Source organism: Marmota monax, unplaced genomic scaffold (genome assembly GCF_021218885.2).
Source record: "Marmota monax isolate L192 unplaced genomic scaffold, Marmota_monax_Labrador192_F-V1.1 WCK01_AAM20220418_F8-fsc00021, whole genome shotgun sequence".
NCBI lineage: Eukaryota > Metazoa > Chordata > Mammalia > Rodentia > Sciuridae > Marmota > Marmota monax.
In genome coordinates, this window is record NW_026695228.1 from 11,240,424 (window position 1) to 11,258,947 (window position 18,524).

An 18,524-nucleotide genomic window follows, 5' to 3' on the forward strand; every position below is an offset into this window, starting at 1 on the left:
CCACTGTAGCTTCACTTCTTCATACAAAGGAGGAGGAATGTGCATGGGCTGCTCTTTGCCTATCAGGGCATGGTGGCCTCCACATGACTTGAACTCACTGACTCCTGAAGCTCTGTTTGTACCTTCTATACAGTACTGAATCATGTAGTGGAAATTTTAAGTTGCTTACTGTTTCTGAGTTTAGAATTTTTTTTTTTTAGTATATGTTAGTTTGTTAATTAGTTAGTTATGGGGAAGATTTGTGAGATCCAAGAATGATGATCATGGAAGGTGCTTTTTTCAGACTGTTCAGTATCTCCAAGACATGAACAGTGTGTTTGCTTGCAGAGAAATGTGCTCTCAGCCAGGGAAAAGTCATTCTTTGCCCCTGGCTAAATTATGTGAGTGTGGTACAAAAATTAAAACACCCAAAGTAACAATGAAACAATTTACCAATCATTTATATTAAATATGAGTTTATGCCAGTGCTTTTCTCTCCATTTGTTATGCTTCCTCCTTAATCTGATCCAAATTGTTCCATGATTGTTTTCAGCAAAACTGGTCACAGTGGTGCATGCCTGTAATCCCAGCAGCTAGGGAAGCCAAAAAAGGAGGACCAAAAGTTCGAGGCCAGTCTCAGCAACTTAGATTCTGTCTCAAAATTAAAAACAAAAAGGGCTAGAAATGTAGCCCATTGAACTCACCCCTTAGTTCAATCCCCACTGAAGATGTGCTTTAGTACCCTCAATCTTTGGGAAAGCTGGCTGTTTCTATTTTCCACATGAATCCTTGGGTACATATCACAGAGTGCTAGTGGTCTCATTTTAGGATACAAACACTTGGCCAAGCCATTGGAACCACCAGACAGGATGGTCTTTCAGGAAGCAGTGGTGGAAGAGATAAAGACTGCTGCTGACCAAGGGCCAACCCTCTAGGTAACAATACTTCACAAACCTCATCTCACACAATCTTCTGGCTACCCAAGGAGATGCTTCCATCTCACTGGAGTAGATGTCACTGCTTACATCTCACTGCTGAGAAAACTTTACAGTGACTGCTAATGCCAGGTTTCCAACCCAAGTGGGCCTGCTTCCAAAATGTGTGATTTCCCTGCAGGCCCACTTGGGTTGGATCTTAAATTCAAACTTCCTGGACCCTTTGGCCAAACCCTGGATAGAGACCACCCATATTTGTGGAGTTGCTTAAAAAAATAGTTTTTCAGAATTCCTACCTAAGCACTTTTGGTTTTGATGCTAGCAAGAGTACCCCCAAAACTTTCATCAGAGATTTTGTGATCTCTTGGGAGGAAAGGTACTGCACAAATCACTCATAAGTGCACAAAAAAAGGAATCATGCCACAATTGCTTTTTGGTAGAGATAAGCCCCAAGAGTTATCTTGTGGACTCAAATCATTTCCTGCATTGTCAGTTTTCTCATTAACCCTCAACATGGTCCCTTGTCTGTGCCTCACTCAGAGCTCTGCTGACCCACCCAACCATGGTATGCAGTGGGACGGCCCTGGCTGCATTCCCCTGCAAAATGCTCCTGTCCCTCCAAGTTGTCAGTCCCCTGCCCTGAGGTGTGTTTTCCATCTACTCCATTTCTGACTTGTGGCAGCTTGTCTGGATCCCTGGATAAACTGAAAGCATCCATCACTCCCTCTGGTGTTTCAGTCCAGGACAGACCAGGGCACATTATTGCCCTGGATCTCAGGAAGATGGGCTTTATCCTGTTCAGCCAAAGCACACATTGTCCATGCTGACTTTGTATTAAAGATAATGGAAATCTTCAGCACTGAGCTTGGTGGGTCCAGGCCCCCAACAACTTCTGACAAATGGCTGAGTTTAAGAAGGGAATTCCTTTGAGCCCTTACATATTTTTATTTTGTTCCTCCTGTGGTACTAAGGTTCAAACTCAGGGCCTCACACTCTACTACTGTGCTGCATCTCCAACCTTTTTTTTAATACTTAGTTGTAGATGGACACAATATCTTTATTTTTTTATTAATTTTTATGTTGTGCTTAGGATTGAACCCTGTGCCTCATATGTGTGAGGCAATGCTCTACCTCTGATCTACAACCCCATCCCCTCCAGCCCTTTTTAAAAATTTTTTTTATTATTTTGAGGCAGGGTCTCCCTACGTTCCTCAGGCTGGCCTCCAACTTGTGTTCTTCTTATCTCAGCCTCCCAAGTTGCTAGGATGACAGGTGTGCACCACCACATTATGTTATATTTCTTAATCCATGAAGTTGGTCATTTCCATAGTGAGCAGGGAGTGTCCAAGAAGCTAGTTTCAAAGTTGACACTTTTTTGTTTCTGGTAATGAAGAGATATTTCTCAGGAAATGTCAAGTCTAATGTGTATCTTAAAAGACATTTATTTTGAAGTAATACTTAATGCATAGTGAGAATACTTCATCTGCTGGGCTCAGGAATTCAGATGGCAGTGACCCTGCAGATGGTCCAGCTAATGAGCAAGCAGCTCCTACTGGGCTGAGGTCAGAAGGATTTTGTCCAGTCAGTGGGATTGGACTGCAGGGGCCCCTCATCTCCTTATCCTGAGCAGAACCCCTGTAATCAGGGTCCTGGGGGGCAACCACAATTCCAGTATTCACATCGCATCAGTATGTGTTGCAGTTGGCCACAGTGTGCTCTATTTCTCTTTCCAGCTTCCCAGTGCAATGTCAGCTTAAAGAAGCAGAGGAATCGCAGCATCCTTAGCTCCTTTTTCTGTTGCTTCCGTGATTATAATGTGGAGGCCCCTCCATCCAGCAGTCCCAGTGTGCTTCCGCCACTGGTGGAGGAGAATGGTGGGCTTCAGAAGGTCAGTACTGTTGGGGAACTGCGTGTGCAATAAAACTTCATTGGTGGCATATCTATCCTATCCTTGACAGATAGCCTTCGTAAGAGTATGTAACAGTATGTGTTCAGCCATTTACTTTAAGATTTTATATATATATACACATTTACATATGTATGTTGTATATATAATACATATATACACACACACCTTTATTGATAAAGGCTATCTCAGGCATGCCAATTTAGCAACTATAGAACATATTTGATAGGAGTTCTAAGAGTCACTTCCCATTTTTATGACATTCTACCTTGGGAAATTGAATGCATGAAATAGAGAGTTAAAGAACCAGTAGCAGACACAGAAATACAAAGACAAGAGGTGAGAGAGACATGAAAAAGAGCTGGCAATAAGTATAAATGAGTTAACTACCTTGTTTAATAATAGACAATATGCTTTATATATTCTTTTATCAGTTTAAATGGCATATTGTCACAATAGGTCAGGAGCCAAAATTCACCCAAATAAGGTCTAACAGACACATCTGAAACAAAGTGCCTAGAAGGATAAGCAAAGAGACAACGAATACAGGCAAAAACAGAGGTTATGCCAGGCATGGTGGCTCATACTTATAATCCCAGCAGCTCAGGAAGCTGAGACAGGAGATCACATATTCAAAGCCAGCCTCAGGAACTTAGCAAGACTCTGTCTCAAAATAAAAAAATAAAGTAAAAAAGGGCTGATGATGTGACTCAGTGGTTAAGTGCCTCATGTTCAATTCCCAGTACCAAAAAGAAAAAAACAGTTACAGTATTCATCTCAGTCAAAACAGAATTTTTAGGTAAAAATCACCAAAAGAGACAGAGTAAAGATTGAGAATTCAAAAGTCATAAAACTTTATTTCCCCATTATCATGAGCAGAGGACATGAACACATAATTTACAATATAAGAAATACAGTATTGTCAAACATGGAAAAAATTCAAAATATTTGAAGAAAAATGTTCAGCATGTTAAATAATAATAATTTTAAAATAATAATAATTTTAAAACAATGACATATCCCTTAAATTGTCAAAAGTATCTTCAAAGATAATATTTGGCTTTGTCATGGGGTGGTAGGAAGGAAGGTATATTGAAAGTAGAGGAATTATATTGATTATTGGTGAGAATATGAATTATTACACCTTTCTATAGGAGCATTTGGCAGTATTATCCTACAATCTTAAAAAATATGTCATTTTAATATACTGAAATCTAAGAAAAAAATGTCATTTTGTTGACAAAAGCAATTTCACTTTATAGTGAAATTAATAATGATAAACATGTAAAAATTTAACCATAAGAGACTATCCAACATAGATTATAATACTGCGTAATTGCAAGCAATCTGATGTTCGAGAATAAACAGTTGGTTAAAAGAATCTCAGAATAACCATACAAATAATATGTAGCCATTAAAAATCACATAGCCAAAAAAATGGCATGTCATAAATATCATTGACATAGAGAAATGTTTATGCATTGACTAAATGTATCATTTAGTAAAAAAGCAGGCTAAAATATGGGAAGGGGGTATATTTTCAGAGCATATATCATCTCTCTTGCTTCCTCACACAAGCATTTTAAACCTAGAAGGATGTATGCCAAAATATGAAGAGGTGAGATTAGATATAGGATTTTCTCCTTTTCCTTTGTTTCCCCCCAATTTTCATAAAATAATCTTAAATTACTTTTTTTTATAAAGTAAATTTAGTTTTAAAGTACATCTGGATGTAAGAAAGGGAATTCTGGGAAAATGCCAGCCTATGAACATGGCTTTGATCATTAAAATTCCCTCTCAGCATAGACCCAGGTAGTCTTGCTGGTGGAGCCTGGAAAGTTCATTAAGACCCCCACATTTCCTGACATCCCAGGGGAAAGAGCTGGCACAGGATTCATTCCTGGTATTCAGTGAGAAGGAAGGAATCACTAGCAGAGGAAAATGCTTGCCCTCCACTAGAGTCCTAGGTCAGGGACTGGAAATGGACAGTCCCTGAGGTCAGCCAGCCAGCAGGAGCCTATGGATCCCCTTGAAAAAGGCCTACATTGCCAGCCTGCTGTGCATGGGCCCTGAAGGGGCTGCACCTGTGAACCGATGGCTTTCATTTTCTGTGCCCTGGATGAGCCAGTAGTATGAGGCTTTCTTCATCTCTTTGTGGTTTGTTAGCATGGCCTCTGCTGGTCTATGGAAACCACTCCTTGCTGGGCTTTCCAACCTTCCCCCATCTGCTGCCTCCCAGAGATCCCAGTGGACTGACCTGAACGGACACTAGCGGAACACACAGCCTTGTACAAGGAAGGAAGAATGTTGCCTCAAATGAGATAGTCCAAGTTGAAGAACTAGAATCAGATTCCTCCTGGGGAACAAGAAACAGAAGAAATAGAGGAGAGTTTAACAGACAGTGGAGGACATCAGTTATGAGTTACTTTTGGAACTTAAAAGACTTAAGGTTTCTAAATATAAAAATTCAGTAAACATACTTGAAAAGGAGAACAAGAATAGCCCCTTCTGAGAACTGAATTAATGTTCTGGAAAAGCAAATGAAAGAAGTATCTTAGAATTCAGACCAGAAACAAAGATGGAAATTGTGAGGGGAGGAGAAAGGTGTCTAGGAGACCTAACATGCAAATAGAAGGAGCTCCAGAACAAGAAAAAAATAATAGAAGAAGTTTTTTCCTGAGCTGAAAAAGAATGTTTGAATCTACAGAGTGAAGGTGGCTACCAAGTCCGTAGCAGGATCAGAGTGGGCAGGACAGGGAGTGCATGCCTAGACATACACTACTGAAATTCTGCAATATATAGAAAAAAATCTTGCAAGCTACCAGAACAAATTAATTTGAGAAAACCATTAGATTAGTATCAGATTTCTCACCAGCGACACTAAAGGCCAAAAGATTTTGAAAAATGTTTGCAGGCCACTGAGAGAAAAAAATTACAAAGCAAAAATCCCCTATGTGACCAAGCTAGTCTTTATCTATTGAGGCAAAAAAAGTATGTTGTCAGACATGTCATATAATTCAGAGAGAGGCCAGAAAATAAAAATCTGGATGAGACTGATATTCAGTTTTGATAAAATTATAGAAAGTATAGGAATAAATATAATTATTGGGACTAGAACTGTAACAGGTAGCACGATTGGAAAATAGATCCTCAGAATTCACAGGAGATATAAACAGAAATGTGGATAAGTTGTCAAAATTGAGGACAGGGAAGAACAAATAACAGATAAATAGTAAACATCACATAAAGAATAGCTATAAGACCAAGTTTAACAAACCAGTTTCTGCTACAAAAGATAAAGACTATATCAGAGATTGGTCTGAAAAATTCTGCTGTATGCTATTTCCAAGAATATACCTGCATTCAGGAATGATTTTGGGAGCAAATTAAAAAAAAAACCTGATAAACAGTAGCTTACACAAACAGGATTATTTTCCCACATAAAAGGCCTAAGCTAGGCAGGAGTTGGGGCTAGTTGAAGATGCCATCAGGACCCAGACTTTTCCTGTTTTTCTGTCTTCGAGTCTTTCTGCTCCTCTAACCTTAGCATGCGTACCTTCATCTTCAAGCTTGTTAGGTATTCTCTCAAAATTGCAAGCTTCAGACATCAGATCCATAGCCATCGGAACAAGAGGGGGATAGGTGGCAGTAGCTGTGTGTGTGTGTCCCTTTTATGGAAAGTCAGTGCTTTTTCAGAAACCCCAGGAGACTTTTGCTTTTGTCTTTTTGCCAGAACTCTGTCACATGGCTACACAACAGCAGCAAGGGGGCCCTGGAAGGGAAGAATCTAGCCCAGCATATTCCTGCTCTTAACAAAATCAGAGCTCTTTCACAAAGGAATAAAGAGGAATGACTAATGAGTAGAAGTGATAGTCAGTACAGGTTTAGTTATGTTGCAGTAACAACCTCAAAATCTAAGAGGCTTAAAACAATTTAAGTTTTTTTTTCCCATCTGCTACTTGATTATCATGGGCTGGCTCAGCTTTCTATGGCACTATCCAGTAGAAACATAACATGAATCACATATGTAATATTTAATGTAATATTTAAACTTTTCTATTAGCCATATTTAAAATTTTTTTCAATAAGTGAAATTAATTTTAATAGTGTTTTATTTATTATAATCTGATATATCCAAAATATTGTTTCAACATGTAATCAATATTAAAACTTATTGAGATAATTTACATTATTTTTATTAGTTCATCAAAATCAGATGTGTATTATGAACCTACAGCATGTCTTAATTTGGACTTGCCACATCTCATGTGCTCAGCAGCCATGTGTAGCTAGGAGCTACTGTATTGGCCAGCATAACCCATCCTTATTCATGGTCCCAGACTGAGAAAAGCCCAATCTCTTTGCTTCCATGATTGTCTCAATAGGATAAAAGGTATATGATGAATCACAAAAGCTCTTATTAAAGTTTTCACCCAGAAGTAACACACCTCATTTCAATTTATTTTATTGGCCAGAGCAACCCACATGGTTATATCTAACTTCAAAACCATAGAAGTGTAATCCTACCATGTAATAAGTCCAAAAGGAAAATTGCAATTATTTAGAAATAGTGCTCATGGTAGGTGACTGATAACTTCCAACACAGCCTCTGAGATACCATGATAAAGGAAGGAAGAAAATGAAGAGATAGGCACAATGTGTAAGACAAATCAATCAGAAAGCAAGCAATAGTTTTTAATATCAAGGCAATATTAATACCAGTCTGAGCACAATTAAAGGTCGGAAGCATTAAACAAAAAGGGACATTTTAAATGATAAATGGTCTAATACATGAAGTATGTAATAATCCATAAGCCTTTGTGTATAATCAACAGTGCAACCAGATACAAGAAGAAAACTGCTTAAATGAAATAAAAAGGTTTGTCTAAAAATTAACAGCAAACAACATAGGAAAATCATTGGTAGGTTTTTGGCTAATGGAATAAAACCAAAAGCTGAAACAATTGGTATAACTATGGAAAACATATTTGCAGATGACATGGTTATTTACATAGAAAACCTAAAAGGGTCTACAAAAAACTATTTAGAATCATTAAAAGATTTTGATATAGAAGCTTTTGTATATAGAGAAACTTGCTATGCTTCTGAATGGAGAAACTAAGTTCATAAAGAAGAAGAATGCAAAGACCAACTGAGAAAGTTTTGGAAAGAAAACCATGAGACAACTTGCCTTCCTGGACAGACATTAAGCTTTACTGTACATACATGTGGACAAATATATCAGTGGAGTATGCAGGGTGACCTGTGCCCCAGACCCAGATTCTGGGATCTCCTCTGAGTGTGCTCTCCACAAATCCCCTCTCAACTTAAAAATTAACAGGGTAGAGATTGCCCATAGTGAAGGGGAGATAGACTATAGAAGAATGAAAAAAGAGAAGAATTCTGCTGTCATGGTAAAAATTAATTAAAAAGTAATATTGTCTAGATGAAATGACATGAGGAAATGATGTCGCACCCCAAAGTTTCCTGGAGTAGCCAGCTGTCTCTATCAGGGATAAACACTTTTAAAAGGACTTCCTTTGGCAGAGCTGAGGTCACTTGGGCTTAGTGTTCATTCATGACTTCCTTCTATAACATTTGTCAAAAAGGGCTTTTTAAAGAATTAAGTTAATTTCAGTTAACAGTTAAATCTGAAATGGGGGGGATCCATTATTTGCATAACATTCAACAAGCCCGTCTGTGAGAACAGGCCCCAAAGAACCATCATGTCAGAGGGGCAACTAATCCCCAGAGAAGGACCCTCTGCCCTTGCAGTCAGCCTGATCAGCACCCAGAGAACACAAAGCCCAGGTCCAATAGATGTGGAAGAAATTCTAGGCCTGACTCTACTCCTACATCACATCCCCAGGCATCTTTGCCTCTTGGAACTCAGCATGTGAGAGGAAGAGGGAAGGCCATGGGCAGAATGGGACAGGTGACCTCAAGGGACCCAGGCACCCTGCCCATTTACTTAACCTTGGAGAGATGAAGATTTGGACCTTCTGGTTTCAAATTGCTTCTTCAGTTTGAAAGCAGCAACCATTGCTACCATCACTGCTGCATCCTGGACTTGCAGACTAGTAGCCTCTAGAGGCTTAAAGGAGTCCTTACCCAGAAGATGCCAATGGCAGAGACCATAAGGAAGGCCAGGACAGAGTAAAATGGATTTCTGTGCTCACAAGTATGTGCATACCTGATGGACACACACACACACACATATGTGCATGGCATGCCAGCCTCTCAGGGAATCTCCAAGCCCAAGAACCTATCTCCATCAGCACCGTGCCTGCTTATCATTTTGTCTTGCCTCTCAGATGTCTTCTTGTGGTCCCTCTCATCACTGGTTTGCTCATCTCATCAGAAATGTGGTTCTGAAGCTGCTGCACCTCTTAGGAAGTATCTGTGGTCTCCCACTAAAGCTGTACTTTCTCCCTGCACCTAATAGAAGAAAATGCAGGCTCGACTTTCTGTCATGTCAACTTAGGAATTGACTTCCTCCACAAGACTCCTAAAGCACAAAAATCAAGAATCAATAAATAGGATGGTATCAAACTAAAAAGCTTCTTCACAGCAAAGGAAGCAATCAAGAGTGTGAAGAGAGAACCTAAAGAATGGAAGAAAACCTTTGCTACAAGCACCTCAGATAGATCATTAATCTCCAGAATATATAAAGAATTCAAAAAATGTAACACCAAAAAATAATAACCTAATCAATAAATGGGCTGAGAAACTGAACAGGTACTTCACAGAAGAAATATGAATGATAAATAAATATATGAAAAAAATATTCAACATCTCTAGCAGTTAGAGAAATGCTAATTAAAATTACACTACTATTTCATCTCACTCCAGTCAGAATGGCAATTGTCAAGAATACAAGTAATAATAAGATTGTTGAGGATATGGGGGAAAAGGTACACTCATATATTGTTGGTGGGACTGCAAATTGGTACAGCCACTCTGGAAAGCAGTATGGAGATTCCTCAGAAAACTTGGAATGGAACCACCATTTGACCAAGTTATCCCACTCCTTGGTATATACCCAAATGACTCAATATCAGCATGCAGTGATGCAGCCACATCAATGTTTATAGCAGCTCAATTCACAATAGTTAAACTATGGAATCAACCTAGGTGCCCCTTAACAGATGAATGAAGAAAATGTGGCATATATACACAATGGAATATTACTCAGCCATAAAAAAGAATGACTTTATGACTTGCTGATAAATGGATGGAACTGGAGACAATCATGCTAAGTGAAATTAAGCCAATCCCAAAAAATCAAAGGTCAAATGTTCTCTCTGATATGCAAATGCAACACAAGAAGGGTGGGAAAAGGAAGAGTAGAAGTTCAGTGAATTAAACAAAAGGAAATGAAGGGAAGGGAGGGAGGATGGAAATAGGAAAAATAGTAGAATGAATTGGACATAACTTTCCCATGTTCATAAATGAATATACCAACAGTGAAACTCCATGCATGTATAATGTGGCAAAATACACTATAAATACAATATTCTGTCATGTGTATTTAAAAAGACCAAATTAAATAAATAAATAAAGTAGTACTCCTTAACTGAGGATGATTTTTCCCTCTGGAAACTTGATTGTCACAGCCCTGGGCAGTGCTATTGGCATCAAGTGAGTAGAGGCCCAGGAAGGTGCTCAGTGGTTCTTAGCCAGCCACCTGCCATTGCTGACCATCAAGGTTGACCTTCACGTAAGACCCTATCACTGGTGACCCCACCTCAGTAGCAATGGACACATCTTTTCACAAATCCTCAATGTCATGGCGTGAAGCAGAACATCTCCCTATAAGACCATCTGAAAAAGAAGCAACACAGAAAGTGGAACTGCTTCATGAAAATAAATTTGTTCTTTTATGAGCATTTGCTAGTCTAAAATGAGGTGTTTCTGTGAACCAGGTTTGAAATGGCGGGCATGCCTGGCTGAGGAATATCTGAGGCCCTCCCCTGAACGTCCTTAACACTCTCCATGAATACCGTTTCTGTTCCCTGTTTTAAAGGAGGAATTGTATGTGCATATGGCCTGGGAGGAAACTTCTTGTACTTTGCTTTTACCCTCTCCTGGTCTACCCCCTAGAGGAGGACCTCGAGTAACCAGGAAGTTCCTTGTCAGCTGTGAAGTTGTCTCCCTTTCCTTGCACGTTATATTGACTTACTCTTTTTAGGGGAAAACTTGCTTAAAACAAGAAACAAACTAATTATTAGAGGAAATCAAGAATCAAAGTAAAGTATGAGTTTTCATTTTTATGTTTAAGTTAGGGGTTAATTTCCTGGGAGTAAGGGAGGCACTGTTTAAATATACAAGGAGACTCTGTTGTGGGGGAGGAGCGTCTGGTTGGTAGCAAGGGGCCTGGTGCCCACTCTGTGAAAGGTCCTTGGGTTCCTTAAACACCACCAAGGTATGGAGAGTAGGAAGCTGTACTTGAGTGTTTGGAAGTTTCTTTTGATAATGTGATCTCTTTCTTTTCAAACCTGACAATGATTTTTTTTTTCCTTTTTCCTCAGGGTGACCAGAGGCAGGTCATTCCCATACCAAGTGTATGTATATTTATCCAATTTTATTGAAACATTGGTAGATTCTTGGGGCTTTGGGCCTAGTAATATTAAAAAAAATTAACTATTCTTATATTGTTGAGTTTTATCATGTGGTATAAACAACTTAGTTCTGTTAAGAAAAATGAATCCAGGTGCTATGGAGCACCCCTATAATCCCAGCAGTTCAGGAGGCTGAGGCAGGAGGATTGCAAGTTCAAAGCCAGTCTTAGCAATATAGCAAGGCGCTAAGCAATTTAGTAAGACCTTGTCTAAAAATAAAAAAGGGATGGGGATGTGGCTTAATGGTTGAGTGCCCCGTGCCCCAGGTTCAATTCCTTTTACCAAAAAAAAAAAAAGGAAAATGAAGCTATACTTTAAAACTGTGAGTAGGAAGTTGTGTACAGAGACAGTTTTCTTTCTTGGGAACCACAAGCAGCCTTCTGTACTAACTAAATTCTCACCTTCCTTTCTCTCTGGAAAGGGCCTCTAGGCCTTTATAACCTGAGGTAGCCCAGAGCATCCCCCTCTTGTAGCTCTAACCCCATAAATTGTGGAGATTCCTAGGCCACCAGACTATTCTACCTCGTTCGATAGTGTTGGTAGCTTGTCAGTTGCTCTGGTATCAGAGAAATTTTGCTACTTAGACTTCCTGAATTTGAAGGACTGGCCCCACCCCACAGGCCAGTTGAGCTGCTACTCTGCCTCCATCGGGCACTTGAGGGCCACCCCAGTTCTGTTTTCAGCCCTGGAATTTGGGAGAGAAATTGTGCCAGTATTCTCAGCCAGCCACTGACCCAGCTGTGTCTTCTCCCTGCTGCTCAGCCAGCAGAGCATCCAGCCAGAGGCCGTGTATCCAGTAGCTGCTGGGCCTGACTCCCAGAGGAACTTGAGTAGAAATATCCCTATGAAAGACCTTTCAAAAGATTCTGTATCCTCAGGGGAGGAGTTAGGTTTTCAGATAGGTCCATAAATGGCTATTTTACTTTGTGAAGATTATCTGGTTCAGATTACCTGGCTCAAATCTGTCCATCTCTTTCTGCTTGGACTTTGGAACATCCAAGAGACACACAATCCTACACTGTAAGGAGTGGATTTTGTGAGTTTCAGTTGACCAGAAGCTTAGGTAGCGCATGTCACTTACAACTGGCTCAAAAAGCATTTGATAATTTTTTTCTCAAAACTTTAATTCTCAGTGGCACACGCCTGTAATCCCAGCAGCCTGGGAGGCTGAGGCAGGAGTATTGTGAGTTTAAAGCCAGCCTCAAGGTGCTAAGCAACTCAGTGAGACCCTATCTCTAAATAAAATACAAAATAGGGTTGGGGACATGGCTCAGTGATTGAGTGCCCCTGGTTTAAATCCCCAGTACCTCCCCCAAAACAAAACAAAGACCTTTAATTCTCCATAAACTAACAAGTTGTAAGAATTTGTGGAGTGATTATGCCAGCATGCCTGGTGGTTGGCCTTTGTTAGGGAAACTGGCTTTGCTCAAAAAGATTGATCAGGCACTGCATTATCTCACCCAAGTGTTTGCGGGAGATATCTAGTGGGGTTAATACCAGAGGACTTTCTTTGACATAGTAATTTCATATATTTTTCCTGCAAAAGTGCCTCCATTAAGGAGATTGTATGCATCATCCCCCATCCCTGCCTTCACTGTCACTATTGTCTTTTCTCAGTGTTAATTCAAGGCCATCTATAAAATTAAGTACTACATGAAAGCAGTTGCCAGCTAATTCAAACCCCACTAAAGAAACTGGCCCTTTTCCCACAGTTCCAAAATAAAACAGACAAGGAGAAGAAGGTTCCTTGTGTAATTATCTCAGTGTTAGATCCATAAACTACTACCATCTCCTAAATGTGAGACACTGGGTCAGGCTATATAAATCCTGGAACTGTCTTGCAGAAAAGCAGAGCCTTGCTAAAAGTAACTTACATCATTGAATGATAACCTGCAGAAAGCAGTTCTGCTGACAGGCACATATGATCTCCACTGCCTGCTTCACATGTAGGACTGAGCTGAAGTCCATCTAGTAACAGCTCAGCCCTGGGATTCAAGTCTTAGGGTCTCCAGCAAGATCTGCACCCACCTGCCAAGGCCCCAGATCACATGAGCAGAATGATCCCAGCCTTTCTGGACCAGAGTGGGACCTGGTCAGTGCTGGGAGCGCCCAAGAACTTCAGTGCTATACCATGGGATTGGAAATCCAGTCAGGTTGGTGCTGAGTCTCCACACCAGATTCCTGAGCCTCCTGATTGCTTTCTCAGGCCCCGAAGATGAAGGCTGCCTTGGAAATTGTGAGTGCCCAACACAGCTCAAGCCAGAGTCCCCCATCTCTGCTTCTTACTTCATACCTCTTTTTTAATTCATTCACAAACCTAGGAACGTGGGTTTTATCTTAAATCTTTTGCTAAATAATAATTCAAGTTCAATGGTTTTTTTTTAAAGGTGAAAGATTAGAAAGAGAAAATACCTCCCTCTCAATCCCACTACATTGAATAACCACTTTTAATATTTGTTATGTATCCTTCCAGAAATTCTCCAGACAAACATAAGCATATTTACACAAAAGAAATTGTGTTGTACCCACCATTCTGCAAATTGCTTGCTGCTTTTAACAAGACACCTTGAATTTTCAAATATTAGTATGTATATATCCACCTCATTGTTTTACACATTATTGATGGCATTTACTTTGTTTCCACTTCTGTGCTATAACAAACACTCCTCTTAAGAATATCCTTGAGGGCTGGGATTGTGGCTCAGCGGTAGAGCGCTCGCCTAGTATGGACAGAATCTGGGTTCGATCCTCAGCACCACATAAAAATAAAGACATTGTGTTGTGTCCATCTACACCTAAAAAATTAAAAAAATATTTTAAAAAAAAGAATATCCTTGAACCTGTGCATATGTGGACTTTTGTGCTAGTCTTGTGTGATCGCTTCTAACTGGAATTGCTAGGTCAAGAGTTAGTTCTATGTTGTGAGAACATTAAAGACAAATCCTCTTCCAAAAGCCCATGCTAATTTATATTCCCAGAAAGAGTCCTCATAATTGCCCAGTTCCTTTCCTGAAATGGTAACCAAATATTCTAACCTTTGCTGATCCAAAAGTAAAGAATGTGCAGGTTTATTGCTTTGATTTGCATTTCTTTGTGAATGAGAATGAACAGCTTTTCACAAGTTCAGTGGCCATATGTCTTTCCTCTGCCCTAGTAATTTCTTTATTATGTTTTTTTATTTTTTTAAGTTTAAGGAAAGCAGTGCTTTCACCCCACTTTATGATATATCTTTTGGCCTTGTTTGTAATTATTTTGGCCAAAAATAAGTTTTAATTTTATACAGGGTAAATGTATTGATCTCATTCTTCATGGCTCCTGGATTTTATGCTTAAAATGGTCTCCCCATTCTATAGCTGTGACCCATATTTTCTTCTATATTTTGATGTTTTTCATCATTACACTTAGATCTTTAATCTTTTTGAAATAAATGTTCATGGAAGGCATGGAGTAGCAGTCCAACTTATTTATTTTCCAAGTGGTTACTCCAATGTCCCAGCACCGTTTATTTATTAAGTAATCATCTTTGACTCACCTGTTGGAGATGACCTCTTTACCTGGACTATTGAAAGTTCCAGCTATAGGCTGGGATTTAGAACCTTCCTCATGGGAAAGCTTCAGGAGGTGTTTGGTTAAAGTCAGGTATTGAAGGGTAAGGAAATGAGGCAGAGGGATAGAAAATGTCAACATTACTGAAGTTTGAATAGTCATGACTTGAGGTGAGTGCACAAAAAGATGGCATTATCAGTAAGAAGTGCTGTAGGGGCTGCAGCCTGAGTCCTACTGTTCCCACACTTGCCTAAGTCACACACCGCATGATGCTCACAAACTCAGGGTTGGCGATATAGCTGAGCCATGAACGTTCTGAGAAGGGAGGGAAGAGCAGAATTTATTTTAACAGGTTCCTGAGCTATTTGCCTAAGGCTTTTAATAAAGTGGGAGTACACTGTTTTCCACCAAACATTATGAAGAACATATAAGGAGGGTGACTGTGCTGGTTAAAACCAGCCTGGGCTTTCCCCTCTGCCTCAGGCCCTGAGATCTCTGCACAGAACTCTGTGGCTTGGGGAGCAGTGTGCAGATCCTGAGTCAAAGAAATCTTCAGTAAGAAAACAATATCTAATGTACTAAGAAGAGGTACTAACTCTGGAAGGTTTATGAGGATTTGTGGGGCAGGTACTCCACAGGAAATAACCTCAGTGTTAACTATTTATGGCTGCTAGGTTAGCGCCAGGGAGAGGAAATTTCAGATTTACTCCCAGGAAGAGAACTGGAATGAACACCATTCCCAAACCTTGGGTGGTAAGCCATGGTACCTTCCTCTCCCCAACCCACACACACCATAGATTTCTGCCCCCCAACCCCCTGGCCATGCTCCCTACATGCATTTGCCAAGCAACTTTGTATAGAAAAGGCCCTTCTTAATAAAACTTGTATTTTTCATTCTTGAGCCTCATGATGGCCTCAGAGAAAATTTGGCTGAAGACATCCTTGTTGTTCAGAACTCTCACCAGTGGACTGAGGAATTTGCGTTTATCTAACATCTGGCTCTCAGAAAAGCTGTGTGCATTTTGGAAATGGGCAGAGGATTAATAGAAAACTCCTTGCCCATTGCCCTCCAGCCTGGCCTTGTTCTCTGTAGCACAAATGCAAAATCAATAGTTTTCCTAATAGGAGTCTCATGCTTTCTGATCTTTTCTCTGTTGGACAGTACAGTTAGGGATGTCTTTTACTTACATTTAACTCAAAGAATGCTAGTAAAGTGTGGGTTAAATATGCTAAGAAAGTAATTTTTATTCTTGGGCTAGGAAAAAAACTGAACATCTTTTGGCAAATCTTTGATGTTTTCAGATATACCAGGGATAGAATTTCTACGTCCTTATTTTCCATGCTAGCAATTAAATTACTAAGTTAAAATGTTGTTTTGGTAGAACATAAACACATGGGGGAAGAACTGGATGGATAAATGCTAGACTAAAAAAGAAAGGACACAAACAAGAGAATAATTGTGTTTTACTGTCTTGTGTCTGTATTCTTTACAGCGAGAATGTGTTTTTCTAACTTAATTGTGTAATAAAAATTAAAATAAATTTTGTGCTGGTCATGCACATGCTTTTTGCTGTTGCCCAGAAAACAAATAATCCTAGCCCTCTCTGTTGTGGTCACTTGCAGAGCTTTAGAAAGATCACACCCAGCCTTTTTAAAACACTTTTTGATTAAAAACTTCTTGCAAGTTTCATTTTTAAAAAATAACCTACTGACTCACTAATGTATAGTGAGGGAGTCCTTTCTAGGTTCCCAAATTTCATGCCAGTCTCCAAGGCACATGCCACCTTTCTTTCCAGTACTGCCAAGGTCGGCTTTACTTAGAGCCAAGAGAATGAGAAACATTAAAGACTTTTTCCTCTGGGTGATTGTGAAAAAGGATGCCGCAGTGCTTGGTCCCCACAGGTAGCCTCTTTCTTGCAAATTCACCTGCCCTGTTGACCGCCTGTTTACATTCACTATTGAACCAGCCAAAGTTCAAAATAAGCTCTTGATCATTGACTAATGTTCATTTAAACCAAAAAAAAAAAAAAAAAAAAAGGAACCAGCCACTTAAAAGAGAATACCTCTTGATTTCATGTTTTCTTACTTGGTAGTTTCTCCACTCTTCAGTGATTAGGGATATTTTCTTTTGTTTTGCATCAAATATTAAACAGAGTTTGACCCTGCAGGACAGAAAATTAACCATTTAACATTGGACACCAAAAATGCCACCAAGTAGACTGAAATACTTCAAATAATTTCTGGAATGAGGCAGGGCCCAAAAAAATAAGTACTCTAAACTGTGCGGGGTTGGCTGAAGATACCCAGATTTTATTAATACTCTATGGCTTCTTTATTACGAGACAGCTACTACAGAGACATCTAAACCGATTCTGGTGAATACATAGCCTGTGGGTTGAAATGTAACTTTCAGAGAAAGAGACCCCAAGGGGCAAAAAATGTCATATTTGCTCAATATTATACCACAGTGGGGCAGGCACTGTATTTGGACCAGTTTTATTTGTTTCCTTGTCTTAAGGGTAACTTTAGGTTGAATTTTGCTGGTAATTCTCTTCCTATATATGAAAATGTCAGTCACCAAAAAAAAAAAAAGGAGGAGGAGGAGGAAAAAAAAAAATAACTGGATTCAACACAGGTCTTAAATGCCACAGTAAATATCAGGCAAAATACGTGTAGTCGGAGTAGCTGTTTTAATTAAATACTCTTTCTTGTGTAATCTATGTTAATAACAACAGTAGCCATATTACATTTGCAGTCAAAATGTTGGGCATTTCACTGCCTTTATAACAATGACAGCAGCCTTTCACAGTAAGTATTATTATCCAAACTTATGGCCAAGAAAGTTCCTGAGTTGATGTTTAGACCCAGAGTTTTCTGGTGCCAAAGCCTTACAGTAGTTAGTCACATCATGGCAGTTGGGTTTGGTAAAACTCACCTTGTGGACTTCTTATTACTGTTGTTCTTATTAAAATTAAATGATATACTTTACCAGGCATATAAATATTTGCCTTCACTTATGCCCTCATTAACAAAGTATACTGCAAGAATAAAGGAATTGACTTTTCTCTTATATAGAAGTAATAATTGCAATTTTTGTTTTCCCTTTAGCCACCAGCTAAATACCTCCTTCCAGAGGTGACGGTGCTTGACTATGGAAAGAAATGTGTGGTCATTGACTTAGATGAAACCTTGGTGCACAGTTCATTTAAGGTAAATCAACATAAAAAACCTTTTATGGTCTTTGTGATTTAGACACAATTGTATTGGAAAGGAAAAATAAAGAGAATGGAAGCTCGTGGTTGTTAGTGTATGACTTTATTCTTTCTCCAGAAATCCCAACAGCTGCTCACTAACCCAGGTAAACATTAGCTAAAGTAGTTGAATATTAACATCAGTTAGGAAAAGAAAGCACTGGGTTGCCAATACCACCAAGGCCTCCTTGTACTTAGGAGGTTGGAGTTTTCCAACACTAACCCCTGCAAGAGTACTTTAAGGTGGCACAGGCAGTCAGCGTGTTGTGCCCCAGGATTCTAGACT

The 18,524-nt window shown here is 39.5% G+C and overlaps 1 protein-coding gene across 4 annotated transcripts in view; it reads left to right on the plus strand.

Annotated features, from left to right (window-relative positions):
• The window catches only part of Ctdspl (CTD small phosphatase like), a 115,514-nt gene that overhangs the window by 79,885 nt on the left and 17,105 nt on the right, over positions 1–18,524 (plus strand). For 2 of the 4 annotated variants that reach the window (XM_058576764.1, XM_046436879.2), the window contains exons 2-4: positions 2,648–2,802; positions 11,352–11,384; positions 18,096–18,197. In XM_058576764.1, coding sequence (XP_058432747.1) covers positions 2,648–2,802; positions 11,352–11,384; positions 18,096–18,197 — 290 coding nt within the window. The remainder of the gene's footprint in view (positions 1–2,647; positions 2,803–11,351; positions 11,385–18,095; positions 18,198–18,524) is intronic. The other 2 variants (XM_058576765.1, XM_046436881.2) reach the window with 1 other exon arrangement.